Source organism: Lepeophtheirus salmonis, chromosome 2, assembly GCF_016086655.4.
Source record: "Lepeophtheirus salmonis chromosome 2, UVic_Lsal_1.4, whole genome shotgun sequence".
Taxonomy (NCBI): Eukaryota; Metazoa; Arthropoda; class Copepoda; order Siphonostomatoida; family Caligidae; genus Lepeophtheirus; species Lepeophtheirus salmonis.
This window is the reverse complement of record NC_052132.2, coordinates 1,719,374-1,740,458: the sequence shown is the minus strand read 5'-3', so window position 1 is coordinate 1,740,458 and position 21,085 is coordinate 1,719,374. Positions and strand designations below refer to the sequence as shown.

The 21,085-nt window shown below is 29.1% G+C and overlaps 1 protein-coding gene across 9 annotated transcripts in view; it reads right to left on the bottom strand.

The window, feature by feature from the left end:
* Positions 1 to 8,574: 8,574 nt before the first annotated feature.
* The window catches only part of LOC121132614 (uncharacterized), a 61,847-nt gene continuing 49,336 nt past the window's right edge, over positions 8,575 to 21,085 (bottom strand). For 5 of the 9 annotated variants that reach the window (XM_071894157.1, XM_040728041.2, XM_040728043.2 and 2 more), the window contains 7 exons: positions 18,952 to 19,041; positions 18,498 to 18,718; positions 17,244 to 18,363; positions 13,309 to 13,522; positions 12,832 to 13,244; positions 9,208 to 9,415; positions 8,575 to 9,139 (listed from right to left, as the gene is read on the bottom strand). In XM_071894157.1, coding sequence (XP_071750258.1) covers positions 8,832 to 9,139; positions 9,208 to 9,415; positions 12,832 to 13,244; positions 13,309 to 13,522; positions 17,244 to 18,363; positions 18,498 to 18,718; positions 18,952 to 19,041 — 2,574 coding nt within the window. In that variant the 3' untranslated portion in view covers positions 8,575 to 8,831. Of the gene's footprint in view, positions 9,140 to 9,207; positions 9,416 to 10,980; positions 11,096 to 12,499; positions 12,740 to 12,831; positions 13,245 to 13,308; positions 13,523 to 17,243; positions 18,364 to 18,497; positions 18,719 to 18,951; positions 19,042 to 21,085 lie in introns of all 9 variants that reach the window. The other 4 variants (XR_011784413.1, XR_011784412.1, XR_005869384.2 and 1 more) reach the window with 3 other exon arrangements.

Genomic DNA, 21,085 nt, shown 5'->3' with positions numbered 1-21,085 from the left:
TTTTTCGCAAATTAAAAAATTGCTATATTTTAAAAAATATCATAACATTTGGAAATTTAATTCATAAATATAATCAAGTAAAACCTTATTAACATTCTCCATCAATATAGCCGCCTTTTCCCTTAATAAACAGTTTCAGCCTGTTTCGAAACTTTGCACAACAGTTCTTTACATAGCTCGGCTTTAGGTTGGCTCAAGCAGTGATAATGACGGTCTTCAGTTGGTCTTTTGATGCGTATCAGACTCTCCCGAAAGCTTCCCCTTGAGGTTCCCAAAAATACCAAAGTCCAGAGGGAACAGTTGGGGCTGTGGGAAGGCCAAGAGTCTTGTATTTTGAAAAGATTTGAGATTTTGCACTGGGACACACACTTTACTCGATCCAAAGGGTTCAAACTCTGACGAAGAGTTATCTTGTAGGCATTATGGTAAAAGTTTGCTTCACCAAGTGGTGCATAGCAGTTTGGCTGCTGTCAAGTTTACGAGCAAGGCGATTGGCGGTCACCTTACCTCTTCTGCCTACAAATACAATATCGGGGCCCAATTAAATCTCATAAATCAAATGTAGGCTCTAAAATATAATTAACTCTCTTAATGTATGTCAGAAATAGGAATACATAGCCTATAATTAACGTAAAAATTTATATGAAATATTGTGATTATTGGTATAGGTATAAAAATAAAAAATTGGGCAATTTTTCTCTTCTTGTTTTTTGTTCAAGATTGTTTTTGTGTTAACCTACTACATATACCTATGTTAAGACAAATCATATAAAAACTGTATGTCAAACAAATTGTTAAATTATTATAGGCTTCGTTCAGATGAATATAAATGCAAGTCACTCCTTGAAAACAAATAATATTTTATCTATAAGAATAACTTTTGAGAACTTAAATTTATATAAAGATTAACTGAACAAAGGAAACATCCCTCACTCATGAGTTAATGCCATCTAATGTTAGCTATGTTAGCAAGATGTCGGCGATAAAATACACTCATACATACATATGTTACTAATATAATTCCATGATTCATAAAAATCTAAATTATATCATTGCATAAGTATGCGGAGAAACATTAATAAAAAATTTCTCATAGTATTTCAGTTTTTGATAAAAAAGAATTGATAAATTACACATTTTAATAAAGTATTCCATGAATAGTGTTGGATACAAGTTATAACTTTTCAGTTTGAAAGAAAACAATTATCATTGACTTGATAAAATGTAAGTTCAACAACTAAGTTAGTTTCGCAACCTTTAACAAGACAGTCGAAAAACTAGGGCTGTTGCCGTAGCGGAAGGGTTACCCCACATTGATTATTTGATTAAAAGAAAAATAATATCTCAATCAAAAAATTTGGATTACTTTTATGTAGTGTCTGGAAAAATGGAATCGTCCATTCTACAGAAAAAATTGTTTCATATTTAGTCAGAAAAATGGGACTTTTTTTACTATAGAAATTGAATAAGTCAACATCAAATGAAGTATGGACACAATTTATGAAAAAAATGCCAAAAGTGGCCTTAACCTTTTTAAAAAAGTATTTTTTATATTCTTTTTAATAAAAAAAATAACTTTATTCCAATAAATATAACGAAAATTTCTACCTCATTTCTATATTAGAGTCAGAAAAAATATGAGCAATAAATTTTTTTGATTATGAATAAAAAATTTAAAAAAATGAAATATAAGTTAATTTAAAAAAAAAAATCACAAAAATATATAATTTCTCAATTTTTTTTCCAAAAATTTAATATATTAGAAATTAAGTTTTTGAAACTTTTTTCCAAAAAATTAAATTTATTATGAACAGTTGTGAAGTTTGTTTTTATTTTTTTAATCAATATTGATTTTTTTAGAAGGAGCTGTAGATTTTTGAAAAAAAAGTTCAAAAAAATTAATTATTTTAAAATAGCTATGGATTTTTGAAAAAGAAATCTAAAAAAATTTTTGTGAACAGCTGTAGATTTTTGAATTTTTTGAGAATAGTGATGGATATTTAAAATTAATTTTCCAAAAAAATAATATTTACAAAAAAAATTTAAAAATTAATTTTTTGATAAAAAAAAAATCAAAAATCCCCTGGTTTTCACTGAAAATTTGCTACGATAATGGATGACGTGTTTGGGACCCCAAATACAGGAATATAAGGATAGAGAATAATTGAGAAACGTAAATATAGCGTTACTAAATAAGAAATCAATGGAAAAAACAAAATTACTACATTTTTATTTTTTTGTATTACATTTACTCAAACAAATCCACCCAATAACGTCACTATAAACAGAGAGAACTTTCCTCAATAAATTGGCTGTATCTGCCCTATAATGTTCTTGTTGCCCAACCTTTTTCCTACCTCGGAGGCCCAAAAAATATATGATTGGACTATGCTTAAGTAGTTTATACGTCTACTTTCTAAATTTTAGACTGATCTATTCGACTGGTTTGATAACCCCAAAAACGGACTTTTAAATATAAATGTTAAGATTACTCAATAAAAATGTAGAAAAAGCTTGAGATGAGATTAATCTATACTATAATAATTCGAGTTTTGATAGTTCGATTTCGAGTTTAGTCCAGTTTTTTAAATAATATTTCGGGAGAGCTCAAGTAATTGTTTAAAAATTGTCGACTTAAGTCAAATGGAAGTTGTTTTTTTTTAGTGCGAGTAAAACTCGAACTTCATACTACCTATGACACATGCTGCTATAAAATAAACAACATATTTCGCTAGATATACATATATGGGCATTTATATAAATATATTTATGTGATGTTTTTTGGATTAAATGATTAAGATTATAAATAAAAATGATTCCAAACTATGTACAATGAACATCTAAAATATTATTTGTTTAAATAGTCAAAGAAAAGTAGTTGCCTAGGCAGTTATAATAAGGCGCCTTAGAGCCAAATTAATCCAAAAATTTGGTATGTCATAATTTTGAATATTTGTTTTTGGAAACTAGTGGACAAAATTATGATATTATTTTTGAACACAAAATATTTTACAAATTCATAGTATTCATAAGTATCATAATTTAATCAATGTCTTAAATGTAGTTAAATACAATAAAAAATATTTCAAAAATCCACAATTGTTCACAAAAAAATTTAATTTAAAAAAAAAATCAAATATTAACCTTTTTGAAAAAAAAATTCCAATATAAAATTTTTTCGAAAAAGATTTCAAAAATCCATAGCTATTCACAGAAAATTAATTTTTTTTTTTTAAATTTCAAATATTAAATTTTTTGAACAAAATTTTAATTATTGAACTTTTGAAAATAAATTTTAAATATTGAATTTTTGAAAATAAATTTCAAAAATTAAATTTTACATTTTTAATTTTTTGCAAAAAAAAATTAAAAATCCTGAGCTCTAACTTCAAGAAATTAAATTTTTACTCCTAATTTATTTTCATCCTGACCAACAAAAATTCTAGAAAAGGTTCCTAGATTTTTTTTTTTTTTTTATGGGGGAGGGAGGAAGGCTACAGCCCCTTAAGCCCACCCCCTGTGTACGCCCCTGAAGTTAAATCAAAGTAGCATTAACTTTGTTTAATTATACAAGTGTGTAAAGAAAGCGCCTCAGAGTGGCTCCATCTTTCAGCAAAATAACACAGCATCATGAGTTATCATATTATTTAATAGAAAATATAGGTTTTGAAACTTACATAGGGAGCGTCATGACCTATTAACGTTGTTTTTTTAGTTTGCATTAGTTTAGATCAGAAAAGGAACAATGTTTTCCAATTTGTACTCTAATAAAAAATACCAGACTTGAAAACAATAGTACTTAATAAATCATTAATCGAATCATCACATATTGGATACTCTACAGGTGTCTGTAAAATATCACAAACGCTCAGACACCTACATTTTTTATAATCGACTATACGTATTACGTCATTCATCACCTTCAATCCAAATCGAAGATTTTATATTATTTTTTATTATACTGCTTTGTGCGAATTTTATAATTACTACTAAGCATGAGGGGGGGGGGTGAAATGGTTTTATTGGGATTCTGAAATTTTGTAATGGAGATACTTTGATGAAAATCTATTTTTCTAGGCCCTTTTAGTAATAAAACCAACCATTTATTCATACGAAAATAATCAAAATATTGGTTACTAGTGTCACAAATTGTCCAATTTCAAATATCTATCGAACAGATAATTTGAACTGTTCAAAGTATGGCTGTATTCTTGTTATTAAATAATGTACATAACATATATAGAGTCGAGTTGTATTCGACTCCAAGTCAAGTTAAGGTCCTTTGTCTAAGTCAGAAAATGGAGAGTTCCAAGTACATCCATCTCTGGTATATAGAAATGAATGTAAAAACTGGATTTGAGATGGATTTGAAAGCGAAATTCAATCGTCTTCGGTTTTTTTTTTTTTTTTTTTGTCTCACTCTATTAATCGATTTTCTCCTCTATCCTATTTATAAAAGTTGTACACAACGGAACATTTTGTAACTTTATATGACGAGATTATACCATTGCTCAAAATTTGGAAACACACATGATGTCATTAATAGTTTATCAATATTATAGATCTAGAACGCATTTTAAATGCGACTGAACAAGACATAACTTTTCTCTGAGAAAGATATAGATCAAACTTCTTTAATTAACCGAATTAGTTTGATCCAACTAAACTTATATTGGTCTCAATTTTATAGACCAAATTCCAACCTTAATAAAAGTACCCTAATACCAAAATATTATAAAATGCAATTTTCGATCATTATTTTAATTAAAAAAGCACTATTTTATTTATTAGATTTATTTTAGATAAGTGTTTGTAAAAATATGTACTTATGTAAACTGTCTGAAATAGTATCCTATCAAAACTATTATGTAATTGTTTATCTATTCCCACGCATTAGTCTCGGTTTAAATATTTGGATGGTATATGTATATTAAGGAACTTATGAAGCTAAAAAGTCAAAAGTGACTTTCATCATTAAATACATGTCCATTTTTATCCGTAATATCAATAAACTGTCTTAAATTATGATAATTCTAAGGTGCAATATCCATATTTTCCTGAGAGGTGTGTTATTTAAGCCTGCGGAAAAATGTAAGAAATAAGTCAATAACAGGAAAAATATTTAATAGACTTATATATTATAGAACAATATATCGAATATATATTATATTTGAGACAATTATATTGTTCGATATCTGAATTCATAGTCTTCAAGGTATAACTTTATGTAGTGTTCTTATTTATTCGGTCCATTACAGTCTTAGGACCGGCTCTATCATTCTTTGGGATCGTGATTTTGGACTGTCAGACCTATAACTGATTAAAAAGAAGAAATAGTATTAAAGGACGTCATCAAGGACAAAACAAAGTAAGTTTCATGACTGATATACAGGACGGGATTTCAGTTCTAAAAAAAGACCAACACAGCACATCCTATATAAACCATTTTTGGGTGTGATAGTCGCACCAGAACGAGGAGGGAGAACAATTTTATAAAAATGACGTCACATATACTTAGCATTTTTAATGGGTTTTTTTCTCTCGCAAAAGTAGGGGTGTCAGTGGTCTCATGGTCCTCTATTCTGAGGCCACTTGTGTATGAGTATACCTTATTAATTATTCCCTTAAAAGTAAATGAACAAAGCATTTAATTTGTAAATAATTAGTACAAGTTCATTTTCAGCTTTTATTTGTAATAAATGTCTACTACTTCAACAAATAGAGAGCTAATTCAAAGATTCGAGCTGACCTGACGTTTAAAGGGAGCGGGTGTCAATTTTACCATCCCTACGGATCATAAAAGTTAGTCTTCTTTATTTTTAGCTTAAAATTTACTAATTCTTATTAAAACATAAAGACAAACACTTAAATTTCATACTATTTATTATTTTTTAGGGTATACCGATATTTAGATAAAATCTCGTAACTTAAAGATTTGTTTCCAGTGTCCAAATCAAAGACAATTTCGCGAGAAATTAGAAACCCTAGTTTAGACTACAATTATTTAAAAAAAAAAAACATTTCAAATTGGAATAAAAGTTTTTGGATCTTGTTTTTTTAAGAAAAAAATAATTTAGTATTTATTTATCTTTTTTGATGGGTTAATACTAAACTAAATTTGGCAACCCTTAAAATATTCAGTGCAGTGTACAATGCTCCCCCTTCCACATGCCACTGATGAATAGAAGTATGATTGTTACTTACACTAATCTTTCATATTATATCCAAAAAAGAGTTGTATGTATTAGACATATTTTTCACATTCCTTTATGTGACCATCTGGCCAACGATTATCCTTTTGTATTTTTATAAGGGAGTAAATAACACGGAAACATTTTTTTACATGCAAACCAGATTTGAGATTTATTTTTGAATTGATAATTGCATTGATGATCACTTCAATGGGATTTAAATAAATATTTAAGTTCATATTTCTTGTAAGCTCTTTACATCTATGGTTTACTTTTGGAAGATTTATAAGTATATATATTTTTTTATTTGAACAATCAGCAGCCCATTTGAAAAGCCAATAATATATGTCTCTTTAATCTGGCAGAGGTTCCTTTTACACTTCCCAACTATTTTGCAGTAAAAAAATTACTGAAAGTATATTAAACTAATGGAGTGTGAGCAAACTAAAAAAATATATATCAGTAAGATGGCGCCACCATTAATAGCTTTGATAATAAACAAATAGGTAAACAAGCGATAAATAAATAAAAACAATATTTTTTTGTTTTGTATTTTATTTCACTCTCTTAGCCACAAGACGGAGCTACTATTTGTGGCTATGTCAACAAAATAATATTAAATAAACAACGTCCTTGCTCTATTGGATATAAGTTACCTCACTAACATTGTAATTTACTATGATCCATGTTATCAGCAGTCAATTTTTCCCCCTTATCAGTATTCTGATCTTTGTTTGCTTGAACTTCAAATTGTTCTTCTTGTTAAAATGTAAATAGTTTCCAACAAAAATTATCTATATTAATAAAGCAAAGTCTACATGTCTGTATGAAAAAAAAGTCACCGGGTGCACTGTATATAGTGCTCCGTGATGTATATCATATAACCAAGGTTAATAAAAATACTAGGTTAGACCATCATGTAATCGGGCTAGCTAGAATTTTCAATTTGATGTACCGTGCCAAATGCTACGTATGACAGACATATTTTGATGCCATAGAGTATAACAGTGGTACTCTAACAGTAACATTCAAGGAAAGCTTAAATAGCTACTCTTGTTAACAGTTATACTCTATGACATCACTATTAAAAAAACGTGGTGGAAGTCAAACATCAGTTAGAAAAGCGTTTTGGCATAATCTTGTATTTCTAGTAATCTGGCCAAGACCTCTTTTATCTATAATAATGTAATCGTATTAATGAAATATTAAAGCGTGAGTATGTATACAAAGAGTATTGTTTCGGTCTGCTTTTATTATTACTCTTATTGTATGTCATAATGAATAAAGATTTACAGTTATGTTAAGATTTGAATGAAATATCAACGCTGGTATATTTAAATTTTTTTTTGTTTGTTTTTGTTAGTGAATACTCTAAAGACTAATGTACTCTTGAGTACATATACATATATTTTTTTTCTCAAACTCTTACTAATCTTTCATTATTGAGGGGACCACATTTACGAATCATTGATTAGTTTCGTTTTAGTGCTCTCATTAAAAATTGAGGATTATCTTACATATTCTTAAAGTAAAATTTGTCTCTTAGCCGACACTTAATAGCATCGGGCAATGCTGGGTATTACTTGTAGTTTATTAGTAATTCCATAGTCTTGAAGAATTGATTTTGTTCATTTTAAAAGGAAAGAGGGTGTAAGAAGTACTTGCCTAGTACATTTTTGAATTGTACATCATCATACTTAATAGTATACGAATGATCTTATTGTTTTAGCAAATAAATTTAACAAAAAATATATTCGTGATGTAAATGGATCGCTTTTCTCGTATAAAAGTATAGATTTGTATTTTCTCAGGGAAGAGTCAAAGAAGGTAGTTCAAGTTAATAAATTAATTAATCATGAATAGTTGCAGTTGCAGGCTTAGAGTCCCAACGTAAACTAAAAATAGTTTATGCCCTTTTTTATTGTTCCTCTAAGAGATAGTTAACCCTTTTACGAAAAATAAAACCAAGGCACAAAACAACAATCAAGGATGAATTTAGGTACAAATGTATTTGGCTAGGAAAATGCTTTTTGGTACCCTAAGGACAACTGAGATTACTCATTAAATATATCCACAATTTTCATAAACACACCCTGTTAATTGAGTTATTTGACATGGGGAACTCTGCAAGGAACTGAAAAATTTCATACATCACGAGGAAAAATGATAGTGACGTCACCTGTAGTAGTTCAAAAAAGGACATTTTCCGAGAAAATGTTTTTCTGTAACTAACTAAATTTGTACAAAATTGATAACGTGATCTTTGATTTAATAATGGAAGACTACTTTAACTTATGCAAAAATGAGTAACCAACAGGAAGTAAAATCGAATTAAATCCATACAAATAGTTTTTTGTTTTTTTTTAATAAATACAAAAATAAATTCATGGTAGGATAAAATTATTTTATTGAACTATGAGAGAGCTGAGAGCGCGCGGCGCGCTGGGACACAAATAATAATAATAATATAGATTACAAAGTGTTAAAAAACTAACATTTATCACTAGTATTATAACCGTATATAAAGAAACATATTCATAAATCTTTTTTTTTTTTTGGTCCATGAATTATAACATTAATAAAAACAAGGTTATGACCATTAAATTCAGCAATGTATGTAATAAAGTTGAAATAAAATTATTATTCCTCAGTATGTTGATTAGAAGATGAAGAAGTTATGGCCACAGAGAAGGATTTGATTAAATTAAATTTATTATTAGAGTTTATGAAGGAATTATTCGAGTTCATCAAATGATTTTTTGAGAGACTTTGAAATGCACTGACTAGAGAATCATTTTCTGCAACAAGGCTCTTGACTAGAAGTTCACTTTGAGTCAGTCTAGCAATTTGCTCTCCATATTTGATAGCATGGGTCTTTAATACGTTTTCATTGGCTGTCATAAGATTTTCTAGATTTTTAATAGCTTCTTGATGTTGATCTTGTGTAGCTGAAATTTTAGAAGAAAGTTAATCTCAAGAATTAATCAATACAATAGACTACGTTTATTACACATACCTTTTAAAATCTTTTTATACTGCGCTTGCTGTTGAAGCAATGAGGACCTAAGCTGTTGACACCTTTGCTCCTGATGTTGTATACGTGATTTCCAAATCCTAGCAACTGAGGCTGCGACTGGATCCTTCTTATTTGAAGCCCGAACTTTGAGATTCTCTAACTCTTTTGAAATTGAATTTTTTTCATTTGATATGTCCCGTACCATTGTCTGTAAGTTGCAGTTAATAGAATATAACATTGGATTAGTGACAGCAGTATAAAGTAAATAGGAGTCAAGTTAATTTAGCATAGAAGAAGGAAAAGAGTGATGATAACCCTAAGCAACAAAATTCAGGTCTTGGAACGCCCCCAGCTAAAATTCACAATTATTTGTGTTATTTAAGCCATAGAACAGGATTATGATATTTAAAATTTTCAATTGGAGTAATTTGGCCTTTAAAGCCTTTTTTAAGCTACTTTTTTGCAGCCTAATTTCGATTCAGAGTTATATTTCGAAATGAAATAAACATATGGATGAAAGTTAACGGTAATAACAAATGCAGTAATGTATTTTATCAATTGTTATTACCTTAATTTTTTATGGATAGTTATTTTATTTCAAAATACAGCTCTGAATCGAAATTATACGAATAAAATTTGATTTAAAAAAATACTTTTAAGACTTGAGGCTTGAAAATTTTAATTGCCATTTTTGTGTTTTATGGCTTAAATTACAATAATAAATATGGTTTTTAGTCAGCAAGGGAAATTGCTGTTGCATAGTGTAATTAGATATGTGAAAAGTGTCGAAATCCTGGTGAGCATAAAAAACCACGGTTGAGATAGTGACGTACAAAATATGGTAACTTAACGAGAAACGACTTATTTGCTAACAGAGATCACTGAAGCCTATAATAATTATCCTTGCATGCTAATACGTTTATATTTCCAAAATATGAAGGAATAATTGATAAAAGCACTAATATCTTGCAGGTTAAAAACACATAGTTTTTTTTTTTAAATTTAGGCTTGCTGGCATTTTGACACTTTTCACACCCTTTAGTGATAATAATAAGCATTTGAAGTGTTTCAAAGTAGGAAAAACCTTGTAGCAAATAAGTAGATATATAATAATTTATTAATTATATATGAAGGGAACACGACATTAGACGAATATTATTTTTAGACTACCACATATTTTGTTAGCTATCATTCTCAGTACGTCTAAGGAGTTCAATAACGCGTGATTTACTTAATGAAAACACAAGGCAACACCCAACACGAATTCATTTTATAAGCAAATTGTATTTATGTACATGTATGTATACATAATACGTACATATTATGCCTGTCTTTTGTAACAAAGAGTATGAGTTATTACCCTGGGTGTAATCAACAAAATTATCTGTATGTTATTTCTATATTATAACTCTACAAAACACAAGTGTAACGCATCTCAATATGTGGGCAAAATAAACATACGATAGAATGGTTCTTGGAATTAAAAAAAAAACATAAAACATAAATCAATGAAGATTTTTTTTAAACAAAAAACAAAGTATCTATAATACAGCTTCTATTGCACTTTGAAATAGGCTTAATAATGAAGCCTATTACGTAATAGTATATTATAAATGTAGTTGAAGAAAAGCAGTGAAAATTATTACCCAGAGAGCAATTTTATATTTTAAATAAGCAATGTCGATTTTGATGTTGTTTAAGAGAGGGGTTCTCAACATTTTGCAACTGAAGGCACACTATACTCTGATGGGTAGAGGAGGATCATATGCGTACCCTTGATGTTATATATTATGTAGCACCATATTTGAATTAACAGTTTTATAATTATTGACACATGATGAGCTAAGCCTTTACCATTTACATGTACGCATAGGCGTTGAAAGTTTTACTATCATAAAAAAACATAATGTATTAAACAAAAGTATTTACTATGTATATATGGGCATAGTTGTGAATAGGGGCATGCCCCCTTCCTGATTTTATTTACCCCAAAATATCCCTTCAAAAGATTTATGTATATTGTGGCACCATGGAATGTACTCGTTTCAAAATCCTGTAGGTGAGTTTCCACATCCACATCTATAACTTTAGAACAGACCTATGGACAATTTATTCCCATACGTGAGTTTCCACATCTATGGTATGTGTGCACACGTAAACAACGAGTTTGCGAATAAAATTCTTATTTATGAGGACTTGGTATATAATATCTTTCAAACCTCGACCATTTTCCTCTTAAAAATAAAGAGGTTCTTTTATTTACAATGTTTCTTGTGTGGAGGGAAAAGAAATAAATTTGTAAACACGTTACTAATTGTCCTGCTTCAAAATTTTGTTTGTAAATCTTTCGTACAAACCAAGAAACAATATCAGAGGCATCCCAGGGCTAAAGCCCCCCCACCCCCTAAAAAAAAGTAAAGGAATTATCTTTCCTTAATTTCGTCTATCGGGGAAAAAATATGCAGGCAGTGTAAAAAAATTAATTTTCTGTGATTAGCTATGGATTTTTGAGCTTTTTTCAAAAAAATTTGTTATTTAAAAATAAATTTTTGAATTTTTTTTTCCACAAAATTTAATTTTTTCTTAAGAGCAATCGATTTTTTGAAACCAAGCCCCCCTAAAAAAAAAAAAATGTCTCCTGCGCACGCCTCTGAATATAAATGCTATTCCTTTTAAAAATGATAATTGTTGAGGCTTGGAGATTATAATATGCAAAGTTCTTCGAAATAAATTGTTGATTGGTTCGCTCTAAAATTATACAAGTCGTTTAAGTGTACACGTATGCTTGATGTAGAATTTATTTATACATATTATTATCTACAAATCTCAACAATTTTCCTTTTCAAAATGAAAAATTTATCCGATTTAAAACGTTTATTATCTATAAGAGTGAACATGCCAAGATAAATCCATTTTTGGAAGCACGACAGCTACTTACATGCTTACAAATTCATCTTTTTGTGGCATTTTCTGTCCCATAAACAAGAGACATTTTAACTGACAGAACCTCTTCCTTTTGAAAAGGAGGATTCGTTGAGGGTTTTAAGCTAAGAATATTAAGAGCTTTTAAAAATAAATTATCCTTTCAAAACACGTCGCGTGACGTGTGAACGACTGATGGATGTTGTAACTCAGCATTACTACACTCCTGCAATGTATATAAACAAAAATAAAAAGCTGCACACATGCTCATGCATAAAAATTGAGTGATGTCTATCTAAATAAAGTGCATTGAAAAAATCATGTTAAAAAAGTTAAAATTAAATATGTATGTATTTTTCTGTTTCCTTACTATGAGTTTTTAATTGAACTATTTCACTTCTTGACGAGGAATCAAGTCTAGAATATTTTTTTAAAACATTTTTATGTCCTATGTATGTATGTAAGTATATTGTAAACTGAGTTTAAGTAAAACTTTTGAATTCAAAATGATTTGTTTGTTTACATTTTTGAGTTCCCCACACAAGGAGTAGAATTAGAAAATACGAGTTGAGAATATATTCGCATCGGTTTTAAACTGAAGAGGGAATTGCTGAAAGGGTTCGTCAAGATATTTTTTAATTATTATGATGAATCATTATTAGTAAGGTATTTATTAATGGGGGAAATGTGTAACTACATTACCTGATATGCCCTAGCCACAGAGTCTACAACATCATCGGAGAGATGCGGTCCATTTAATTTATTATGTGATGAGTTAGTGTGATCAGAAAATCTGAATGACGCATCCAGGCTCATACTTCCTGAATGATTGCAGTATCGAGGAATTCCAGTTGCTGGAGGTTGAATAAGCCATGCTGGAGGAGAAGGAGTAGAAGAATTATGCTGGCAACAATTTTGATTAATGCAATTGCGTGAGCTGCTTTGACGAGAGTTTTTATCAGAAGAATTATCTAATAGTCGAAGTTTAGATGCTGGAGGAACCGGAGAAACAGATTTAGAGCGACGAATCTGCTCTTGCATTTGACTGCATGAATCTTGGAGAACATTAATATCTCTATCATAACGTTCTTTTTCATTTATCCGCTCAGATGTTGCTAGAATATTAATATAAATTGAGGATTATCTAGATATGAGTTAAATATATATTAAAAAAATCACCTTTAGTTAAATTTGAACTGACATCTTCAAGCGTCTTTTCCATTTGTCGAATCTTCTCTTCGTAGATTTCCTTTTCTTTGACAAAATTCTTGTTCTCAGCTTGAAATTTTTCCTTCCACGCTTGACTTAGATCAGTTATCTCTTGATTTTTTTGGCTTTCAATCTCCCTCAGACGAGAGCGAATATCACTCAATTCTTCTTCAAGCTCAGTTACCTAAATAAGCAAACAAAAAGAAAAATATATATAGAATGAATTGATACAATATATATAATATAATTTAGAGTACACAAATGTTTCATTGTTACTTTACAAAGCATAGGAAAATCATCAAAAAAAAAAAAAATGATTCGCATTAAAGCATTAAACCTTTTAATATAATGGGCCACATTGTCACTTGAAATATTTTAATGAGTTACAGAATCTATTAAATTAAATTTAATGAAAAAAGGCTTTATAAAACAAAACTATTAAATACATATATATTTGAAATTTAGGCCAAATCTAATTTTACTAAGCCAAACTGCTATCGTTCCTTAGGACTGTCAGTAATTGGGAACAGTTCATTACTGTCGGTACTTGGAATTTTTCATAAAAATATTGATGGTTTATTAAGCCAAATCAGATATATGAAATATGTATTAAGATACATATCTTGCAAAAAATATTATATTTTCCATGATAATACAATATAATACGAACATTATATTATGAGTTAGTTATATAATTTATTATATTATATAACGGAATAATTAAAGAGATGAAAAACACCCTCATTGACGTCACGAGGGATCGTTTTTACCTTCTTTAAGGACTAACAAGAGGGACTGGACTAAACAGCGGTCCTAAATAAAGACCGTCACAGTATATATATCTATAATTATTTTATTTTTTTTAGAAGAGAGAGCTTGGTTTTTTTTTATTTTTTAAATAGTATTTTTGAAAAGTACTACTAGAAATGGGAATGAGTCGTGGGTTACACTTAAACATTAGGGTCATATGTTGGACATACTTTAAATTATATATACTTATTAGTTTTGAGACTCGATCTGAGACATTACTTTTTCCAGTTAGGTCTTAATTGATTTTTTCTGGATCTATCAGCCCAAAAGTTCATCAAGTGACATCAAGACCTAAGCCCAACACTCGACACTTATGTAGAAATTGTACAAATATATATTTCTAGAATATATAAATAAACTACATGAAGGCAACTATCGTTAAAAAGAATGGACTGAAAATATTTTCAATGTCGGAATTAGCAATAAAATAATGACTAAGGAACAACGAATTAAATTTTTGACTTTACATTTTACGAATTAGTGATTCTTTCAAAAAACCAACCTTGACTTCATGGTATTATAATTTCTAATGTTTTTTTTTTTTTGTTTTTTTTTGCACAATGGCATAGTTAAAGTGTAACTTAATCGATTAATTACTAAAGTAGAAATATTTTAACTCGGCAAGGAATTTAAAAGGAAATATAGTTCAGAAGGTAGATAAGAACACATATTTTTAGATTAATTTTTTGTTTAAGGGGTTATTATTTTATTAGATTAGTAAGATTATTTATATTTATTTCCCATGAGCAGGCCCATAACTAGGGGGAGTAGCGGCACCGGAATGTATTTGTAAGTGGTCGTGGTGGAGGGGGGGTGTCAAACTTTATTATGATGACTTCGTCGAAACTTACAATTACATATATAGAACTATTACACTTATTATAAATGGAGGATCGGAGGCCCATATGTTTCGAGAGCTACTGGGGGGGAGTATATATATATATATTTTTTGTAAAATTTGTAATATTATGTGTAAATGGCAGCGTTTGTCGTGAAAAAATTATATGTAGTCAAAATTTAAATTTTCTTATCATTGAAATAATTCATTATTGTCAAAAAAAAATAACAAAATAACTAACTTGTACTTACAAGGCATTAACTCCAATTCAGAAAAAGGTAGATGACTAATTAAAATATTTTTTTAAATCTGGAAACATGTACCGAGTATCTACATTATATACTTTTTTCTTCTATTTAGATTTTTGAAGCCCAATAATAACATTAAATCATGTAGATTTTATTAAAAAATATTTTTCAAAAAAGCACTTTGTTGGCCATAAAACCAGAAAGTTTGAGTTATAAAGGTCATTTTCATGTTTTTCGGGGTAAAAAAAAATAAAATCAGAAATAGTGTTGTGTTGGTCCTTAGGACAGTCAGTCCTTTGAATTTACCCTAAAAGTATCAATGGTTTATTTATCCAAATAATATTTTTATTTAATCATTTTGTTTCACAATAATGAATTATATCTTATAATGAAAAATACGTTAAAACATTGGCAACATAATTTCATTATTTGACGACAAAAGCGGATTATATATGAACTAAGAGCACTGCACATATCTTGCAAAAAATAATAATGTTGGTATTATAATGCTATATAATACGAACATATCATATTTTTACTTTGTTATATATATATATATATATTTATATATTTATTTGTCATATATGGTAATAATTTTAAAAAAAAGGAAATGACGTCAAAGGATCAATTTTATTTTGTTTAAGGACGGATAAGAGACTAAACTGGACTGGACTGGACTGGACTGGACCTTGGTACTAAATAAGTACCGATCAGGAATGTAACACCTCAATCGAAGGGAAAAAGTTTTTGTTGACTTGTGTAATTAATGTTCATTAAGAGCTCCACAAGTCTCAGAAATCTAAATACGCATTTTCCCCTTCCTTTTAGCGAACTTACGGTACCATGTGGATGGTGGATGGGAAAGGGCTAATACTTTGGGATTTATTTATTTATTCACAACTCCCCTTTTTATGATCCATTTATTCACAATTTAATTAGACATTACAATGTGTTTGTACTGTGGTTACAATTTTTTGCACGTTGTAAATAAATACTCGAACCAGGGGAAAAACATATAAATTATGTAGAGTGACCATATTTTAATTCCAAAAGAGAATGTGTCAGTTTTAGAGGGCGTTTATTTATCGAAAATTTGAGACTAAATTATTAATAAAGCTTAATTACTTTTTTGAAAAGTGTTTGTTATTTTTACTAATTTCTTTTTGATTTTTGGTCTTTTTTATATATATATATAAGTCGATATTTGACTGTTTGTCTCACAAAAGCCCAGAAATATCATAAATTGATAATAAAGTCCACGGCCATTCTGGATAGGATGTAAAAAGAGGACATGTCCAGGGGAAAGAAAAACTGTTAGTCACTCTAATATAAGCTAAATTTCAAGAGAATAAGTTAGCAATAAAATATAGGAATATACTTTTTCCAATTTAGTTTTGGAATACAAATAGAAAAATCAGCATCTAAGGGTAGCGAAAAAATACAGATTTGCATGCAAAACAATTATGTTCTACAAAAATACTTAAGTTAGTATAAACGAATGGAAAATGTTACTTTTATCTATTAATATATACGCAGATAAATTAAGGGTGTCATGCTAAAAAACTATGAAGTTCACCCTTTAACACCGTACGTATCATATTTGATATTTGAGTTTTTCAATCCTCAATTCAAGCAGTTTGACAATTTATCATTGGGAATATATGATAAATGAATCATTAATGATTTAAAAAAACACGAATATTTGCAAAGGTATTATGTCATCGAAAAATTGATAAAACAGTTTGTCGAAAAATTACAAATCTAAAGAGGCCTTATATGGAGAAAAACTTTCATTTTGTGTATAATCATCAGCTCTCAATTCATTACCAAAAACTAAAAAATATCGATTTAATATAATTCGTAAATTTGCAATTTTGACCGATTTTGAAAAAAACAAAAAACAAAACACACATTAACTTATTATTAGTGGCCATTATATTATAGGGTTAAGTGCAAAATGAAAAGAGGAATAATGATAATTAATTAACTAGAGTGAAACAGTGATGTACCTGACATTCCAAACTAACACTCTCCGCTATGGTGGATAATTTATCAGAGTCATGATTGGCAATTCCATCTGTTGTCATCATCAACTCTTCATACTCTTTCATTTTAATTTCCAATTCTTTAAAATTGGAATCTGAAAGAGAGAGTTGATTCTCATAGAAACTCCTTTCCTTATCGAGTTTCTCTTGCCAATAGTCTTCCATATTCTCAAACTCGTTTTTCATGAGCTCTAAGCTCTCTTCCAACTCAGAAATTTTATTGAGAAACCCATTTTTCTCAGTTTCTAGCTCTGTTTTTTGTACCTCTAAAAATTTAAGTAAGTCGTTAGGTGGTTGTTCTCCTTGTCTAGTTCCATTATCATTCTCGGAAGAGGAAACAGTAGGTGAATTGGGAGAGTCATAATACTCCTGGCCATCTGGTGAGGATCGATCATGAACTGTTTGATGAGACGGAAGAGGACTGGATGGACCGTTCATAGTTATTTTTTTAAGCTCGTTAACTTCCTTTTTTAAAGTCTGATTTTCTCGTGCCAATGATTCATAGGCAAGAGCATAGCGTTTAAGACTTTCATTTTCTTTATTTGCTGATGACTTGGCAGATAATATTTTGAGAATTTCATCTTTGACATGGTCCAATTCTCCCTCAAGGTTCTTACAATGTTGTTCCAATTGAAAGACCTGAACTTTGGATCGCTGTTCATTCTCAGTAGTGGACCTCGAGCGCTTAATTGTGTTGTTTGTAGAACTATTATTGCTACTGACTTGACTTGAATTGCTATTTCCACTGTTATTCTTAAAGTGATTTTGGATCTGACGAAAAAATGAGGGTGAAGAATTTGATGAGGAACATATTATATCAGATGAACGTCTTAATGGACGCTTCGAAACTGGACTGCAATTAGCAGAGGAGAAGTCATCTTCCAATCTCGAATCAGCTGAATTCAAAAAGATCTTTGAGACATTTGGCGAGGCTGAGCCACGAATACTAGGGGACGGAGACGTTGTTACCGAATCGGATTGGACGTTATTACGAATGGATATGATTTGAATATTTTCCGACGAGGCAGAAGAGGACGGAGGACCACTTATTGATGAAGGGGGAAGTGATAATGATTCCCTCAGTCTGGGAATCAAAATGAAAAAAAAAACATTAAGTAAATAGAGCATGATAACTCATTTTTATACAACTACAGTACACAGTCAAAGAACACAATGTGAATTGATTGATTGTTACCGTTGAAAATAATATTCTTGTACCTGTCTTCTAATTTAGAACATTTCGCCGTAAGGATATTTATTCGTTCTTCGTCGTTGGACTGTTTGCCTTTACAAACATCCAAAGTACCAATGGCGACATGAAGACGATTTTGAACGTTAGACATTTCAGACTCGACTTTTTCCATTTCTTTAGTCAGTGTGATATTGATAGAATTGGTTCGAAGCTGAATTTCTTCTAAATTGGATTTATCATTCATTAGCTATATAAAAACATAAGGTAGGAAAATAATGCAAATATGAGTCTGTAGATACATGCAAATGTAATATCAATAAATCAAAAATTCAATTATGCTCCATTTTGATTTCAATCAAATCAAAAAAATGTAAAATGAAGCGTACAAAATATTTGATGAATAAATATAAAAATAAAACAGATCTTTTTAAGGATTCAATTGAACACAGTGGTTTATTATCTATTAAACACGATCCTTACCTTCAAGTTACTCTTTTTGAGACAAGATAATTCATTTTCATAGTTCTTAATAAGTTCTTCCAATTTTGACGTATATTGATTCTCTGAGTTCTAAACCAAGCAAAAGTAAAAAAAAAAAAATTAAATTTTATAATTAATAATAATTAATTCATCAATAAGTATTACATAAATATTAGAAAGTTATCAATCCCATTCACATATGAATAAAATGTATATTGCCCTGTCCACAAATTCATTTTTGAACTATACTTGCAGGTGGTATTTACGATACTCTTAAAATAGTAATTAAAATTATGACCTTTCACATCCTCATATAGTGGAAAAATTAAATAATATATACTGGGCCATAGTAAAAAACATGTATTTATATGTATACTTCGTCATAAATAGCCTTACAACCTTGAAGGGGAAAAAGACAAGATATTATGCCAAACAACTTTTATTTACCAGATATATTTTTCTAAAACAAGAGACATCATCAAATGTCTATCATACATTTAATGTATGCGTGCGTTTGTACTACTATGTGAAAAAACGTTGAATATACATACATAAAGCAGTTATATTTTTTTATTCTTATTAATAAAAATCTGCTAAAGGTTAAATTTGGAGATTATGAGTAATTTACAGAAGCTCAATTAATTGAATAGAAATATATAAGTCCGCCAAAATTTTTAAGGATTGCTATGGAATATTTCGTTAATAAGTCAACAAAATAAGAACATTCATTCCCGTGAGACTTGTAGAGCAGCAAAGCTATACACCAAAATGACGAAATACGTATGTTAGCTTGAGGAGATTTATTTAGCAAAGAGAAAACTTTTTCCTTTTTATAAGACCTTGTGAATTCAATTAAAAGAGTAAATTCTTGAATATTTGATAGTTAGTTACCTTCCTTGTATCTTTCAACCTTTCTTTCAAAAAAACGCATAAAAAAAGGGCCAAAATCTGTTGTAGTTAGCCAATTTTTCCTAACAGTGGAATTATTATTTAATCATTGTTGTGAATGTTCACAGCTAAACAAGACTTAATTGGAACTCAACTAATCAACTTTCAGAACAACGATAAGAGGCAAATAAACATAATAATCTATAGCTGACTACAAAATATACCATATACATTTATGTTATTGAGGTAACGTCCAAAGAGTAATTCATGACACCCTAAAAGTATTATCGTAACCAACTTAATATGGGCAAAAATTGATGAGGTAGTCATCCTTTCAAACATGGTTTATACTTAAGTATATATAAAGAAGTTTTCAAATCAATTGATGAACCAAATTTAAGACACATTACGAGAATATTTTTTAATAGGGAGAAGCATTGGATTGATTTTTCTAGTTTTTTTAGAAAAAAGTTTCAAAAAAATAATTTAAAATATTAAATTTTTTGGAAAAAATATCAAAATCTAGTGCTATTTACCAAAAATTAAATTTTCTGGAAAAAAAAATTCAAAAATCCACAGCTATTGACAAAAAATGAAATTTAAAAAAATTTGAGACATTAAACTTTTTCGAAAAAAAATTCCAAACTCCATAGCTATTCTCAAAAAATTTCAAAAATCTAGTGCTATTCAGCAAAAATTAAATTTTATGGAAAAAAATTCAAAAACCCACAGTTGTTTACAAATTATTAATTTTTTGGGAAAAAAATTTCAAATATTAATTTTTTTGGTGAAAAATTTCAAAAATCCATAGCTATTGACAAAAAATTAAATTCAATAAGAAAAAGTGAAAAATGAAATTTGAGACATTTAATTTTTTAGAAAAAATTTACGGAAGTCCAAATCTATTCACAGAAAAGAAATTTTTTTTGGGAAAAAATTTGAAAATTTATAGTCAATTTTCTAGTAAAAAGTAAAAATTCCTTAGGTTTTTGTTGGTTTTTTTTTGGGGGGGGGGGCAGCTCCTCATACCCACCCCTCCGAACGCCCCTGCATGTAAAAGGTAAAAAAAAAAAAGATTTCATATTCAAATATACGGTTTTCAAAATGAAATTCTGATGCTAACACTACGAATATATCCTTTAAAAACCGGATGTCCATTATGTAGACAGATATAACATAGATGTAAAATGTAACGAAACAAAACATGGAAACCTATTTCAATATATTTTTTTAAAGTTTATTTATC